Source organism: Boleophthalmus pectinirostris, unplaced genomic scaffold (assembly GCF_026225935.1).
Source record: "Boleophthalmus pectinirostris isolate CB_2022bp ecotype Guang Dong unplaced genomic scaffold, ASM2622593v1 HiC_scaffold_14, whole genome shotgun sequence".
NCBI lineage: Eukaryota > Metazoa > Chordata > Actinopteri > Gobiiformes > Gobiidae > Boleophthalmus > Boleophthalmus pectinirostris.
In genome coordinates, this window is record NW_026571047.1 from 5030672 (window position 1) to 5048127 (window position 17456).

Sequence of the window (17456 nt, forward strand, 5' to 3'; positions counted from 1 at the left end):
ACGTACTAGAGGCCGCAAGGGAATGCAAAACACGCAGTTTTTGAGAAACACTAGAATAGAGCTAGAAGCTGAAGTTTAGTCATAATCATTTATTTAATGGCCTTTTGAAGTTATTTGTACATGTGTCTACACTGTAAACATTTGGTATTGTGTTAATGTTATTTGGTAGGTGCCCATAGGATCTTCGGCGGGCGGGGCCCCAGGTACCCCTTTGCCTAGGGCCCCCAAATACCTTGAAACGGGCCTGTTTATTCACATGCTGTGTAACATTCAAGGAAAAGCAATTAAATTACATGGCCATGGAGAGAAACAGGTAGCGGACCCTCCACCAGAAAATTTACACAGTTCAATTTTAACATGACTAATATACAGTCCATTTCTGAACCTTAGTTGTTTTTACTTCAAGATCTTAAATGGGAAGCTACGATGTCACTTGAAAAGCTCAAGACAATTGTAAAGTGTGCAGAGACTGAGACATGTGTGTGTGTTTTCCTTGAGACATGCGAAAGGTTTTAGTATAACGTGATACTTATGATTTGACTGTTTTGTTTTGATTGTGTTGCTGCTGCCTTGGCCAGGTCTTTCTGGAAAAAAAATCTGAATCTCAGTGGGACCTCCTGATAGAATAAAGATGAAATAAACAAAAATAAAAATGTCAGTATGTTTTTTTTGCATCGTTTTACCTCTGCTTTACTGGTTGATACTGTGTTTGCGTTGACTGCCTCGGCTTTTTATTGCTACCAGACAGAGTCAACAAACCTCATGACGATCACAAGCTGCAGTATAAAAGCGTAAAAAAACACAAAGGACCGTTTGGCTGGTTGATAGTGCATAGTTTAGTAAATATACAAAGTCAAATTCAACAAAACATCTCACTGCATGTTCAGTTTCCGTACAAACAGCATCATGGTATTTTCATTGTACAAAGATACATTCTGAATTGCAAAGGCTCAATCATTGAAATAAATACTGACATGGCTAAAAGCGACACCCCCCCTCACTCACTCTCTCACGCAAACGAATGACAAGATACTAGAATACTTCAACACAAAATGGCTGCCCACTTTAAAGGAACTGTATGTGGTCTGTGCACTTTTTAAACAGCTACTACTCGATACTCAATACAGATTTTGATAAGCACATTAAAACTGTAAAAGCTTTTTTTTGTTTAGAGAAATTTGTGATTTTCAACAACAAATAATAGTATGTGGTGAACATCTACTAGTCCTGATAAAAGTCCAGCTAAAACTGTTCAGGAAAGGTCCAATTTTATCCAGTTGTGCGATTCTTTTCCAGTATCGATACTTACTTAAATATTTAGTTTCTAGTTTTCGATACTAGTTCAGATCAGAGCGAGTCCTTTTAGATTCAAACCAACTGGATTTCAGCCTCATGTTATTATGTTTTTGTAATTCAGAATATCTAGGAGCACAGTTAAGTCACGAAAACGCCATTTAAAATCAAAACCTTCCACGCAGTTCCTTTAAAAGCAAAACATTACAAATGAACAATAAGAGTTCAATGGCAAACCAGATATGATGACATTGACAACATTTGTGATAGTCCGTTTCATTTTCTTTCAAAAAATAGTTCTCCGACGATTTCCACGTACGAAATTCTGAAAAATAGACCTGTCTATCTACATTACAAAATCGACATCGAGGCAGACGCACAAGTCACAAATTCATATTAGAGTTTTTCCTTTGGTTTCGAACACAACATTCTAAGGAGACTAAATAAATAGAGATTTTAAATGTTGATACCTAAGGCAGCGGTCGGGACAAATGAACAGAATACCACCAGGAATACTCGGATTCTGAAAAACGTTGAAACAAAATGCAAAATGTGATCTGGAAGAAAACTGGTTAATGAGAGCAATTATACTAAGAAATAAAAATCTGTTGCAAAGGATTTTCTGAAATGACAAATTGTACTACAGCAAATTAGGTTAATTCATTGAAATACTTTTTGGTTTCAAACTATTTTAAAGGCTCTGTACATGATTTTCCCCTCGTGTATTTGAGCAAAACGTGTCCGATATATTGTAAAAGCAGCTCTTGAGGTCCACGCTGTACTGGCTTTATCTAATTGTAAAGCATTTTATTGTCTGAGAATCAGGAAGTGTGTTGTTGTTGTTAGCTTTATCATGTCAAAACTCTGCTCTGGTCTCTGAAAGTTGTGAAAAGTAAACTCATAGCAGTGAATAATTGTGTGAATAATCTTCAGAATGCATAAGGTAAGTGAGGTATAACTTCGGTTCACTGAAATTGCTGCTTTTTTAGATTGCTTTTAAAGGGACAAGCCGGAATTTTGCACATAGGACGTCATTTCCTAGTGAGCTAGAGTGTTGGAGACATGTGGAGACACTTTTTGAAATATTCCATCCAGTCCTTGTATTTGCAGAGGTCGCTGGTGCTAGGCTAGTGCATGTCAATGGTCATAGTTATCCTGCCACTATAAACAGTCTTACCCACTCCACAAAACACCCAAAACAAATCTATTATTACACCAGACTGTCCATGTAAATGTCTGTGTTGATAGAATAATGTTTGAAATAAAAACAACTTTGCATCGCATGAATCGTCGCACGTTGAAGGACTACAGAAATTTACTTTGCTCTACTCAACTCACGTCAACAGAATTGTGAGACTTGTTGTAGCTACCGTAAATTCTGCACCTCAGTATAAGCCACATCAATTAAATTTAAGTAACTTTAAAAATTGTACATATATAGGCCGCACTTGAATATAAGCCGCAGGTGTCCACGTCTTCAAGAACGTTTTCAAGTTCAGACCGTCTGCTTTTATCGCCTCTGAAATCTTTTGTCGTCTTTTTGCAGTTTGTCACGCTGCCGTCATCAAAATCTCACCATCGACTCATTTCTGTGCGTATCCGCCGTGTTGCCAAACCATAGAGTGTATATATGAATGAACAATGTGCCAAACAAAGAATCCGTCCATATATTCATCGCATGGTTTTATTAGCCGCAGGGTTCAAAGTGTGAGAAAAAAGTAGCGGCTTATAGTTCGGAATTTACGGCAGTCCTGCTACAGTTGGACCGACCAGTGGATTACAAACCAACGACGTGGCAACATGGTAAATCAGTGTGCATTTACCAATTGCAAAAATAGTAAATGCAGATGGGCACCATAAAGTTTACACCACTTGAGAGTTTTGTTCTTTCAGTAAAAGATCCTGAAAGAACAAAACTCTGGCTTCTAGCTGCTGGATTGGACATGGACACAACAATGGAGACTCTACCTAACCGGCTGATCTGTAGTGATCATTTCAGTCCAGACAATTTCACAAAGTTCAAAATATATAAAGTCTTTTCTGAAAATGACTGCAGTGCCATCTGTCTTTCTAGGTGCACCAACAGCCTCTGATGAAGAACAGGTTTGTACTCGAGCTTGCTCCTTTCATGATGGTAGTCTACTGGTTGAGTGATGATGACTTACGACAGGTAAAACAGGTTCTAGGTGATATCTGTCTGCTGCTGCCAAACTTTCTATCAGGAAGTACAACTCACTGCTGCTGCTCAGACTGAAATCCTTAAAATTCAAGGTTGGTTTTACTTCTAAAATTATTCTATCGACACAGACATTCACATCAACAGTCTGGCGTTATAATTGTTTTGCTTTGGGCGTTTTGTGGAGTGGGTAAGACTGTTTTTAGTGGCAGGGTAATTACGGCCGTAGCCCCAGCGACCTCTGCAAATACAAGGATTGGATGGAATATTTTAAAAAGTGTTCAGACATTTCTAACCCTCTGGCTAACTAGGAAATGAGATCCTGTGTCCAAAATTTCAGACTGTCCTTTTAAGATCGTAAAAATCCGGTACAGAGCTTTTAAATTCTATATGAATTTTAAAATCTTGTGTGTTTTTCAACATTTTGTCTCTGGACTTTCATAGAATTGTTTGGAGACTGGTACAGATTGTTTTGCATAAAAGAGGCCCATTTGTATACACCCACTGTCAAATTTAAAAATAAGTATAATTTACAAAAAATGTCTTAAGCTCAAATTAAATTATTAGAGGCATTTTAACGTGCTACAAATATTGTGTGAATAAAGTAGTTAAAAGAAGACACTGCAAAAAAGGAATACCTGATGTCATTCTGAAATTTGGAATATTCGCATTGTGTATTCACGGATTAGGCCAAGAATACTTAACATATATCTATAGATTTTTCTTTTTTCAAACAAAATTATCTGCCAGAATAGAAATTTAAATTTAAAAAAATCACTCCAGATAAAATAAATAAGTAAAAAAAATACTCGTGTGTGTATTCCTTCTTTCCAGTGTCGCTATGGTAGGCCACAGATGCGGACAGGAAAGTGCTCTTCTTTAGTCTGGTTGCCGTGGCGCCCGCAGAGGCGACGGGAGGAGGAGGTCACTGGGAGTTGTGCATCACCTGCCACACGATCAGGTGACTGCGCTCGGCTTTGGGCTGCAGCTTGACCACTGGCTCCTCCCCCTCGCCGCCGTCGCCCTCCTCGTCGCCTGGAGAAAGAGAGACGGAGAGAGAGAGTGATGTTATCAGTCATGACGGGGTTATTTATGGATGGTTATTTATGGACAGGTGTTATCGACCTGCAATGTCAACACAAAGGACAAACGTGAGTGGAGCAGCTGACAGGCTTAATATAACTGAAGGAGCAGAAGAAGACTAATGTGCACCTACTGTACATATATTTATTGATCATCACTGCTGCTCACAAACTTATATTTCCTGTTACTACTACAGCCTCTAAGTTAAAGAAGCACTATGTAACTTTAGTTTATATCATCTTTGCTCTGTTTTTCCTTACGGACCGTAAATGTGATGTATTGTATTTATATTATTATATTTCTATTTTTTACTTTATTTATACATGTATAATTACATAATTATGCCTTATTTGACACCAATATCTTGCCATTTTTTCTACTTATTTAGAATTTATTATTACTATTTAGAGCTGCTCAATTATGGAAAAAAATCATTATCTCAATTATTTTGATTAATATTGAAATCACGATTATTCAAACACTTTTCAGTATTTCTCTCCCTCTCTCTAAAAAAAAAAACACTTTGTTTTTAATAATTTACGCAAAACTTTCAAACTGAAAATAAAAATAGGCTACAAATATGAACATTAGGGCAGTTTTGTGAGGTATAAAACATAAAATGAATAAAAATATACTTTTGAACATAAATGTATCCAAAACTAAACTATATATCAAGCTGCTCTACACCCTCTATATTTAAAAAATAAAATAAATATACTTATTTATATTATTATGTCCCGCAAAAATCTCAATTGCGATCAAAATTCCATTAATTATTTACACAGCCCCATTTATATTTTGGCTCTTTGTTATTATATTATATTGTGATGTGAGCTACTGTGCCAAAATCATTTCCCTTGTGGATCAATAAAATTTGTCTAAAGGCTGCCACACACTACAGGATTTTTCTGTCTTAAAAGATTTTTAAACGTGCGACAAACCAGACACGAGGAGAATCTGATGAGACTGCAGCAGGATCTGTCTGCAGACCACAGGATATAAAGTGGTGAGCGCGATCGCATCAGCTAATTCCTGTCTCAGTCACTCAAGATCAGAGTTCTGCACGTCTAGTTTAGATACAAGTCAGAACTGTGTTATTATTATTTGTGAAATGTGGTGAAAAAATTCAGATACATGATTTTTAATGCACAGAATGTTGGAGATAAAGTACACAGGAAGTAGAGTCACTATCACTGATCTGCAGCTTCACCTCCGTGTGCTGTGTGACATAAACAGGCACTGTACAACTTTACAAGAGGTAAGTAATAATTATTTTCACTATTTCTTGAGTTTGTATCTTGTGCCTCTGTGTCCATCTCTCCTCTGCTCCTTACGCTTTGTTTTATTAGCTGTTGCCATAGCGCTGTTGATGTTTAGTGGTTATGATTTGACAGAGCAGCAGGGGTGAAGACACAGACACCACACACAAGAAGCGCATCGGAAGACATAGTCGGGTCACGCCTCCCTGAACTCAGTGAGAAGAATCCCAGCCAAAATCAGGCAAATTCTCCTGTAGTCTAGTTGTGTAGAATCCACCATCTGCTTGTCCCCATGAAGATGATACTGCTTTGTCAGAAATGTTTCACAATATTGTGTTAAACAAATTCACTGGCCAAGTTACAGGTCAAATCTGTGGAGAGCGCACACTTCACTGAGCACAATGGGGTCCTGTATCGCGTGGCTCATGGTGTGGCGTTTAGGGTGAACGGCGAGGTTATTGGTGGAAAAAGACCGTGTGATGGTAGTGTTGGACTGTTACTGTGTGTCGATGCTTGTACTGACCCATCCTGAAGTCGATGTAGCCCTCCCCTCCGCTCATCACCAGAGTGGACCTGCCTCCTTCCTGAGCACTGGGGTCCTGGGGCTTGTCTCCTGCCTCCATTCCGCTCCACGATGGGACGGACTGACCTGGATTGACAAGAGAACACTGTGTAATAAAGACACAATGCACAGAGGGAGTGACAAGTAAAACTGTTTTATACTGCACTGCTTTTTCTATCAAAAGTTAATTTGGGTTGTCTTTCATATGTGCACCTCCGGCCTCTATGGGGCACTGTGGTTTAGCTGGTGGGGGTGAAAGCCCCAGGTATAAAAGGGCAGAAAAGTGGCAGCAGGTGTTTGAAGGAGCAAAGACATGTGATTTTTGACTGTGTCTATAATACAGCAGTTGTTCCATATATTAATGTATCAAATGTGAGTCCACGTGACATCCAGGAGCCCTCAAACCCAGAGGACAGACGTCTGGTCCAGGAACTTCCATCCCTGGTCCAGGAACTTCCATCCCTGGAGGACAGCGCTCTGGTCAGGGTGCTCTGTGAAGAGTTGGAGCGAGCAAGGGCCAAACTTGCAGATCAGGGCCAAATAACCAATTCTTTGGACCACAAGCTTAGGTCTCAGGAGAGAATCAATCAAGAAAAAGACTTGAAGTTGAAAAAATTCAATTCACTACAGAAGAAAGCCAAGCAACTACAAGACCAAATTAAAATACATATAAGGAAATCCGGTGCACTGTGGTTTAGCCGGTGAGAGCGAAAGACCCAGGTATAAAAGGGTAGAAAAGTGGCAGCAGGTGTTTCAAGGTGCAAAGACATAAGATTTTTGACCGTCTATTATAATTGTTTCATGTGTTACTGTGTCAAATGTGAGTAAAATAAATGATTTTAAAATAATTTTTTACTTCACTTGACTTGTTTTGGTATTTTTGGAAGACACGTATGCTTATAGACTTCTGTACACCTTCAACCACTGAAGACAAAGGTGCATTGTGTAGCTTTTCTGCATCAAATGCTTTTCTCCATGGAGATGTTATTGATTTGTTAAGAATGTATGGCATTAAATCTGCTCTTTCCATGGAAACCAAACCAGGCAAGGTTCAGGACAGATCTGTGGAGAGGCGACCCCGCTTACAGTCAAAATGTCTGTTTTTCTATGTATTTTTGAGCTGTAAAAGCACCTGCAATTTAATAAATGTTATGTAAAACTGTGTAATGTCATCATGTATCCATGGAAACACGCAGGTGACGGACCCCCAACCAAAAAGTTACACAGAACATGTATTCATTCACAGCAGAATATTTTGTACTGTACTACTCTGTTCAGAGGCCTTTACCTGGGACAGCCGTGAAGAACTTGACGGCATCTCTGTGTCCGTGGAAACAGAGCTGTGCGTGAGCCATGGAGCAGTAGGGCACAAAAGTGCCAGCATGCACCTTGTCTCCACTCTCATCCCCATACACTCGCACCACACTCCCCGGGCCGGAGGAGCCTTTGGACGTCTTGTTGGCTGCTGTAAAAGTAACGGTTATTGGTTATCTTACAATATTTGAATACTTTTTAAACAGTAAATCATAGTACTTTCTTGTCTATTCCCATGTGGTTTTATATGTGTGTAATCCCAGAGTGGTCCAGGTAGTTCCATAGTGGTCCATGGGTGTATACTAGTACTTATACTTATACTTGTATACAGCTCAAGATCATTCTAAAGACATTCAGGAAAGGTTCATTTCTGTCCTGTCAGTGTGATCCTTTTAGAATCAACAGCTGCTGAATTTAGTTTTGATACTAGTTATATTAATTGATAAGTATCAGATTTTTGATACTTACTCTAGCTTAATGTAAACTGTAAATGTCAAAATGACTACAATAGGACCATTACAGTGATATATTCAGTCTAAACATAATAAGGAGGATGCATTATGTTAGGTCTGCACAGTACGTTATAAAATGATTGTTAACCCGTACGTTTATTGCACATTTTTGTTAGGCTTATGTATGGCACAAAAAAGAACAATTATCAGAACATCTTTCAGTATCATGGTTCACAGTAATATTACTGTACTTTAAAGTTTTGTGGTTGTTTCAGAGCCTACTGGCACCAGTAATAATTCGTATAAATGATAGTTCTGTATGAAACAAGGTGTAGTGTCTGAAGTGTTCAGCTCTTACTGTCTGTGAGGGGGATGGAGATGATGACTCCATTGCCCGTGCCGATCCACAGGCGCTGACAGGAGATGGTGAGGGCTGTGATTCTGACGAAGGAGAAGCCTAACTTTCCTGTACCTGCACAACACACACGAGAATGTCACAAAGGGTCCAAGTAAACAGCAGAGTTTAGGATTATGATTTTGGACACCAAAAACACTTTACAGCAGGGCTCTTAGTAATTGTAATTTCAATTATAATTTATATGTCTAAGTTGTCTTATTGTTCACTATCACTGTTCTGAATTTCATTTGCCTACACCAAACTTTGCTTGTCCTCACTCCCATAGGGATACACTTCTAGGCAGCTCTGTTGAATCGGGTCACTTTGGACATTGTTGCGATGCCTGTTTTATCTAATTTTTCATCAGACCGGACAATCCCATACTCAGTCTGGGTACTTTTCGTCAAGTTTGCGAGGAAAAATAATAATAAAGAAGAAGAAACAGGTGAAGAACAGTAGCCCTCCCCAGTTACTCTGTTACTGGCTCGGGCCAATGATTATTTGCTCAGATCAGGAGCGTCCCTAAACTGTGACAAATGATCATGGGCAGGAGTTTTTAATGCAAAAGTAAGTAATTCTACTAAGATAACTTCAAACACATGACTCTGCATTCTGAATGATCCACATTATTAACCAGTCCTTGGCCCTCCTCTGAATATGCTTCAGAATGCGGCCCTTGGTGAAAAAAGTTTGGACCCCCTGGCTTAGAGAGACGGAGGAGTCCATACTCTGTAGTGTGACAGGAACAAGACTAGCAATCTTGCCCTCCTATCACCACAAATCACATTGACCTTCTGTCTACAAGAAATTCCTCTTAAAGCCTACTCCAAAGAATAGTTTATTCTTGGTCATTCTTTTCTGTCCTTAGTGTATATCTGTATGAAAACCGGAGAGGAACAGACAGTTGGACTAGTGTGAGTGTGTGGAGAGTTTGTACACACACCTAACATCTTGCTGACATAGGGTTCGATGTCCACGTCCTGCAGGTGCTGGTGTGTGTGTGCGTGGAAAAGACGCAGTGTGGAGTCCAGGCGGATGGACACCCAGATGCCGTCCCCCTCCCAGGCCATGAGACGCACCTGACTGTCCTTACGAGGGTGGGCGTCAAAGCACTTCTGAGGAGATACCACAGGGACACTCAGGAGGGACACTGCACACTTGCATTACACTGCATTACTGGTTTCTTTGCATGAATAAACTCAGCCAAGGTGCGCCCCCTGTTGAAAGTAGTACCTCGATGTTCATGGCTCTGGGGTGCACCACGTAGATCTTGTTCCTGGAGCCACACCACACCTTGTCGTGGACCACGCTCATGCAGCGGATGGAGTGATGAGGCCGGCCCAGGGTTATCAGGTGGTAGTTGGTCACGTCCCACTGCCCGTCTGAAAATATGGAGAAATGGGTTTAAAATATTGAATTTGTGTTATATTATTTCAGTAGGTTGACCTCATGTCACATCGCAGCATTGTAGAATCTTGATAGTTTAAACTGAGCTGGAAGACAAGTCAGAATTTTATGGTGGGCTTTGCTGTTTAACTGTCAGATTGCAGAATTGCTGACCTTATTTATGGTTCATATCTCTAATTACTGGGCTTATCCACATGAAACAAAAACTGGCACAAAGCTCAAGTTATATTATTTTTATACAGTACTGGTCAAAAGTTTTAGAACGCCCTACTTTTTCCAGTTATTTATTGCAGTTCAAGTCGTGCAAGTCCAATGAAAAGCTTGAAATGGTACAAAGGTAAGTTCTGAACAGCCAGAGGTTAAAAAAGATACAAAACACAAATCCGAGCTCTGTCAAAACTACCTCAGGAAAAAAGAACAAGATGGTAAAGCTTGAAAACATGGAGTGTCCAAAACAGTGTCCAGATTTAAACCCCGTAGAGCTGGGTTGGGATGAACTGGACAGAAGAGTGAAGCAACCTACAAGTGCCACACATTTATGGAAACTTCTGCAACAGACTTGGGAAGAACTTTCTGAACAATATTTCTATTGTAGAAAGAATGCCATGAGTGTGTTCAGCTATATATCTGCCAAAGGTGGACACTTGGATGAATTAAGATTTTAAAATATGTTTTGGTCTATAAATTGATTCCATGATTTATTTGTCAACTCAAATTGCTATTCTATGTTTTTATTTCAGAGTGCAATGACACAATAAATGATAAAAATCTGGAAAAAGAGTGGTGTTCTAAAACTTTTGACCAGTAGTGTATATTTTAAGAACCCCAAAGACTTAAAGCCATGAGATGAATATGACAAGGTTGTGGAGCCAATCACAAACAAATAATAAGATTCAACATTTGTGAATCTTTTATATAAACCCTGCCATTAACCTGCTATTAGAAAATCATATCATCATCTCTGTGCAGAAAACCTATTGAAGTGTGTAAACTGATTTACCGTGTTGTATGTAACTCACCGGCCCCTCTGTGGAAAATGGCGATAGTTCCGTCTGACAGCCCCACCAGCACCCGGCCCTTCACATGACTGCAGGCACAGGGCACAAGGATCAACAGAAAGTTCAGCAACAGGATACATGAGAATTTAATCAGGAGAGGATCAGATAGTGTGAGGATTTTTGCTTAAAGAGAGGGAATTATGCTATATGATGCTTTTTGCAGATTTCTAACATGCTATAATCATCAAAAACATGCCTGAAGAACTTGTATATACCATCCATGCATGTTTGAGTCATCTAGCGATTGCTTCCGGCCTTGTTCAAACCCTCTTTATTGTTAGCTGTACAATCCTGTTCAAGACTCATCCCACACCCCCTGCGTCACCCATGCTCCTGCACAACTATTTCCCCTAAATACACAAAAGCATGATACAAAACAATACACTACAACTTCACAAGCCTGATGCAATGTGATCACGCTCTGAAGGGGGAGTGACTCAGCACGGGGAGAAAAGGGAGGGAGGACTCAGAGTGTGAAAAATGAAAATGAAATGTGAAATGGTAACACTGCGATCTAAATAATAACACTTTGATTAGAGCTTGATCAGACCGGGGCGTCAAGGCGTCCAGTTTACATGCAAAGTCTATCGGCATCAAAAGTTGAAAATACTGAACTTTTGGCATCGAACATGCTACACTGATGTAGAGACGTTATTACCCGGAAGAAGGAGAAGAAAGAGAAAGACCTGAGAGCCACAAACACCAGAACAAGAAATCTATGCCGTGTCATTAGCAGAGTATAAATACATAAATGCCGCAACCGCCGAGCCAGTCACCTCCACTGATGTGTTTTATGTAATAAATACACTAAAGTCACTCTCGACCGACAAAACAAGGCACTCACAAACCACAGCAGACGTGCGTCAAGTATTTTTCTCCCGTTCATCCAAGACAAGCGTCGGGAGCGTTCAACTAGAGGCATCCAGCATGTGTTTTGATGCCACGGTCTGAACACAGCTTAATACCCCACAAGAGTGGAATACCCCCTCTTTAAAAGGAGAGAATGTGGAAGGGAGTGGAAAGCAAGTCAGACTGAAACAAGGAAAACAGCCTTCCTGGTTGAATGTATGTGTTCTGTCATACTCACACTATGCCCAACACAGAGTCCTTGAGTTTCACAGAATGGAGACACCTTTTCCGCTGAGCCACGGAAGAATGGATGTATATACTAGAACATAATGAAAAAGAATGAACAATGAAAGTTCTAAGTACCATTAGTCATTTTTACTTTCGGCAGCAGAAAGCAGTTACCATCCGTTCTGCGCCCCGAGCCACATGGTTGGCTGCACGCTGCTCATCCTCTGAGCCTCCTCTCTGCTCAGGTCTTGCTCCTCCTCTGCACCCTGCTCCCCACTGTCCTTCACATCACTGGTCCTGTCATGTACAAGGGGAAATCAGGAAAAACACACATTTGTGTAAAATGTTACACAAACACATGTAAATGAAACAAAATTAAACTCCCTGTATGTTTTTGAGGAGGTATCAACGTTCTGACATGGTTTTTAAAATCCACGGGTACTGATAAATGTTTTATGACTCTGCACTTTGATTTGCCAATACAGAGGAAAATATCTGACTTCAAGCAGGACTGATTACCATGTGACCTACCCAAATCCTCCAGGGTTGCTTAGAGCTAACTTTGAACATAACATATTTTTACTTTGTTTTTATTTTGTTCCATTGTTATGCACAAATATGTTGGTGACTCATGAGTATACCCATGTATGGTCTCTGCTCCCAGCGGGTCAGTGAAGATGTGCTCCGTGTACACTCCTCTCAGACTGCCTCTCCTGTCTGCATCTGTGGGGCTCCCCTCCACGGCTTCTGTCGCCTCCTCTTGTCTGGAGTCTGAACAAAAACATCACTTTACATCCTGTGCAGATAGTCGAAATGGGCTGCCCCCTCGTAATGAGCTACCAGCAGTCTAACTCAACAGTGACATCTATCGATTCAACAAAAAAAACTACCTTACGTTTTTCCTTTTATAGTTGTATAGATCCAATAAAGCCTAACCCTTACCTCCCCAGTTTTACAACATATTTCTTTGGATTAGAGACAACAGGTTTTATACTTTTTCACATTGATTATTAGTGATTATACTTTATACCTTAGTTATGTCAAATTTCAACTAATTTATATGAATCTCCGTAGTTCATTTGGACAATCATATTCTGCTCAAATAGGGCTCCGACTAAAGAGAGCACATATCCACAGGCCAATTTAGCAATCAATAAATGCTCCCACTGTAAAATCACCATTATTTACTCATTTATATACATATCTATAGATGTAGCTCATTTCCACAGGCCTATATCTTCAATCAAATACCCAGAAATATTGAAAGAGCTTCTTGACCATTGGTTTCTCTGGATTCTAAACAATCAGTATCAGCATCAACCATGAAAAAAACATATCGTTCGATCTCCTCTTTTGTGTAATAATAGGACATGCACCAGAACGGGCCTCACCTCCGTTGGTCTTCACTGGACTCTGTGGTGCGGCAGAGCCCTCGGCCGTACAGCCCACCACGGTGATGCCCCCCAGCAGGCCCTCCTCTCCTGGAGTGGGGCTGGTGCAGGAGGAGGGGTCCTTGGAGGGTCCCGAATTCACACACACCTCCTCTCCTGCGGGGTAGTCCGTCTCTCTGGCTCCTACACAGTGAGTGCATTTTAGCAAGTATTGGCATGTGTGAAACAGTGAGGAGGACAGATCTCTGAAGCTTAGCACAGACCAATCGACACTTGGCATCTAAAACAGCATTCATTTTATTACAGAAGAGCTGCTCTACTTTCCAACATTCAACAAATTCAAAAAGTAAATGTGGACTTATGGTATACCAAATACAAAGACATGAAGGAAGAGAAGAAACACAGAAACTACACTACACTACACCTTAATAGAGGGAGGAAGTTGTGTTTCCCTTTAATTCTAATTCCAGTTGTGTTTTCCTTCACCATGACTCGCTGTTCCTCTGATACAACCAACAAACCAATCAGAGCGCTCCATTGACAAAGACATCCACTGCCTGTTAAAGAACTGTGGTGCAGTCCAGATCAAACACATGGCAGAAGAGACGAGCTTTCTGCTGGCTTCATACAGCCAACGGGTGGATTGGTGTGCAATGAGTTTACCCTGTAGAGAAGACAGACCTGGCACACTGGCGATGCAGAGCACATGGGAGCTGCACACGGTGAAGCTCTCCAGAATGTTGCCGGGCTGGTTGGCGTCGATGACCACAGCTTTGGTGGAGGCCTGAGTGCTGGTGCAGATCCACACCAGAGATGACAGCTCCTCCTGCTGCCTCAGCTCCTTCTGCTGATCCTGCAAGCACACATACACACACAAATGCACAGACACACACAAGAGCATGAGGAAAGTTAGAAGATAATTCATTTCATTTTTCATTTTAATATTAATTTTATATTTTCAATTTATTTATTTTGTGCAGGTCTTTGAACAGTGAATATAAATGAATATACTGTACATGTGCCCAGTACACTAAAGGAACTGTATGCAAGACTGATTTTTAATTCCATAAACTTTGCCATTCACTAGATACAAGGTAGATATGTACAAATCAAATATAGCTTTTACTAATGACAGTTATAATGCTGTATTATTCTTAATTACAAAAACAATGGACATCATGGCCAAATTGTTTGATTGCTTGCTGTTTTCTCAACAAGATTATCCAGTCTGAATGAGTCTTTCATTTGGGTTGCCGGTTTCAGTGCTGAAATCTAGTTGACTGAAACCTCAAATTTTTCTCTCTGATCTGAATGGTCTCTACCTAAACCCCAGCACCTGCAGCCAATCAGGAGTCAGTGCTAGTGCAGCCTCTGCAGCTCAGGGAAGGAATTCTGGAGGTTCTGAGATTTCACATTAGGCCTGGTCTGTCCAGATAATGAGAATGAGAAAAACTTGGATGTGTCTCTATCTGCAGGTTTAAGCACTGGCAACACAGGTTCAGATGTGATTGTAATGCCTTTTTGAAAATTGAAAGAGCGCAGGATACATACAGTTCCTTTAATGTTTCTTTATTATTTTTCTTATTTAAGCTTGAAAAGGAGAGGAATAAGAAGAAAGGTTACTAAATCCTACCCTCATCTTCTAATACATAACTTCAGTATTTGTTTAGCTCCTTTAATCACTTGAACAGAAAAAACTATAACAAATGTATTCTATTCATGACCATCTTGGGACAATGTGGGCCTGGTACCTTGAGCTCCTGGTCAAGCTGGTCCAGGCTGCTGTTTGTCTTGTTCCGGGGGCTGTCAGGAGTAGGAGCGTCGCTGTAGAACACACTGGCTCCTACTATAGAGCCCCCGTCTCTGGTCCTGCCTCCAGACAGGTTCACTCCAGCAGCACACCACAGCTGCACACATACACACACAAACAAACACATACACAGCAGAGGAAGAAGGGAAACAGGAGGAGAAATGTGAATGTTAGTTAAAACAGATATGTTTATCTGTTATTGACCCATGAGTTTCATTGGCTTTATTCCCATGTACATCAAAATCTGATTATCTGATTTCTGGACACTTAAAATTATTCAAATGACATGCACACTGCAAAATCTGATGTGAGTAATCAGAAGGACCGTGAAATCATTAAATTGAGTGACCGGCTCTGGAAATCCGTGGAACAGGTCTTGTTAATGAGACTTTTGTTACAATTATTAGTTTGAACTTTTTTTTTACTTTGAACTATTTATGATCTGATTTTTACTGTGTTATATTTTGATTTTATGTGTGTGACCACCCATACATTTCACTAACAGTATGCTAATGGAGAACATTATGAAGCCCTGTGTGGTGACTGCTATTGTGATTTTAGACTAGAAGTGAAATATGAGAATGAGCCAAACCTTCATAGAAGCATCTTTCTCATCCAGAGGTCTGAGGAACACAGGCACAGGCAGGTTCTTCATCTTCCCCTCAGCCTGTCCTCCATTGGCCTGCAGGTGCACACACTCTCACAGTTAGAACTCAGGTTTGAATGTACACATGTATCAGATCATACAGAATGTGGAGCGGACCTTGTACTTCTTGGGCAGACTCCAGCCATAGGCCTGGACCCTTCCATCCTCTTTCTGAACGTGAGCTTTGACCTGCTGGTACTGCGCCCTCTTCTGCTCACGGCGGGACACGCTCTCAGCAGGAGCTCTGAGGAACATAAGGTAGATGATATAATGTGGACTTCTCAATCACCTATCATCATAGATTTTAAAAGTATATTTCAATACAAGAAAAAAACCTCAATATCACAATTATAATACAAACACCTTGACATGTTTCGGCTGAACTCTGTTCCTTCCTCAGAAGTGTCACGTGATGTTGCTGTAACGTGTCAGCTCATGTAAACAGATTTTGTTGTTTGATAGTATCAAACATAAAAAATCAGGAAAACCATCTCATGAACTGGGACAATGTTAAGGTCATAGGCACAAAGAGTAATCAGCACCATCCTTGGATCAGACAGGCCACTGAGATCTGAAAATGTGCCCACGTGACTGTAAATTGGGATGAGAGGGTGTATAGACTTCCTCACACCTGGGATAAATTCTAAAGAAGTTGGACTGCAGACAGTGCTGTCGTCCTACTGTACCAAGTAGAATAACAGCCAAAATCTGTTTAAATCAGCTGAGCAGACATGTCACAGAGCCATCAATCAATCAATCAAACTTTATTTAAAGAGCACTTTTCATACAAAAATGCAACACAAAGCACCATGATGTCATGTGGGGTCCGTACATAAGAATCTAAAGTATATTTGGTGATAGATTAGACCTACAACAGTCCTGTTATAGATCTGGTTTAGCCCCAGATTAGACTTGGAATAGTCCTGTTTAGACCTGGTTTGGATCTGGTTGTACTCAGAAAGCCAAATCTTTCCTTTTTGTGGTACTTGGTGTGAAAGGTCTGAGTGCAACTGATCTAAAGAGTTTGAAAAGTAAGTTGCGTGCTCACTCTTCATTGAGAAAATCGAAGGCCTTGCTCTTGTCACTGGGCAGCTGCTGGAGGGTGCTGCTCTTCTTCTTCACCGAGGGCTGGACCTGGGAGGTGGGGGCGTTGTATTTGACGTTGACCGGGGACTCCGCTGAGGGCTTCTTGGCTCCTCCTCCGGACGAGCTGAACAAACGGCTGAAACTGCAGGAGTAAGGGCGGGCGAAGGGGAGAGGGAGAGGGGGAGAGAGAAAGAGAGAGCAGACATACAAGTAGAGGAGTGACACAAGCACAGCTAAAGCAAAGAAACGGGGTTCAACACACAGATTGGCCCTTAACCAAGCCCCACACACCAAGCTGTTATATACATATATAAGTTATATAAGGTACCCTTGACTAATAGAGAATTTTGAAGTATATCTGTGCAGGTTTGTGTGGTAGTATTGGAAACTTTCTGACCCAGAAATCAACTAACTCTCATGGAGTTTTTGGATTCTGACCCCACCC

The 17456-nt window shown here is 40.7% G+C and overlaps 1 protein-coding gene across 3 annotated transcripts in view; it reads right to left on the bottom strand.

Annotated features, from left to right (window-relative positions):
• Positions 1-812: 812 nt before the first annotated feature.
• Positions 813-17456, bottom strand: part of spag9b (sperm associated antigen 9b) — a 61014-nt gene continuing 44370 nt past the window's right edge. For 2 of the 3 annotated variants that reach the window (XM_055150624.1, XM_055150626.1), the window contains 16 exons: positions 16974-17153; positions 16043-16169; positions 15872-15961; positions 15221-15376; positions 14151-14322; positions 13470-13652; positions 12720-12849; positions 12253-12375; positions 12089-12169; positions 10963-11030; positions 9770-9918; positions 9480-9651; positions 8498-8611; positions 7662-7838; positions 6335-6460; positions 813-4504 (listed from right to left, as the gene is read on the bottom strand). In XM_055150624.1, coding sequence (XP_055006599.1) covers positions 4395-4504; positions 6335-6460; positions 7662-7838; positions 8498-8611; positions 9480-9651; positions 9770-9918; positions 10963-11030; positions 12089-12169; positions 12253-12375; positions 12720-12849; positions 13470-13652; positions 14151-14322; positions 15221-15376; positions 15872-15961; positions 16043-16169; positions 16974-17153 — 2158 coding nt within the window. In that variant the 3' untranslated portion in view covers positions 813-4394. The remainder of the gene's footprint in view (positions 4505-6334; positions 6461-7661; positions 7839-8497; positions 8612-9479; positions 9652-9769; positions 9919-10962; positions 11031-12088; positions 12170-12252; positions 12376-12719; positions 12850-13469; positions 13653-14150; positions 14323-15220; positions 15377-15871; positions 15962-16042; positions 16170-16973; positions 17154-17456) is intronic. The other variant, XM_055150625.1, reaches the window with a different exon arrangement.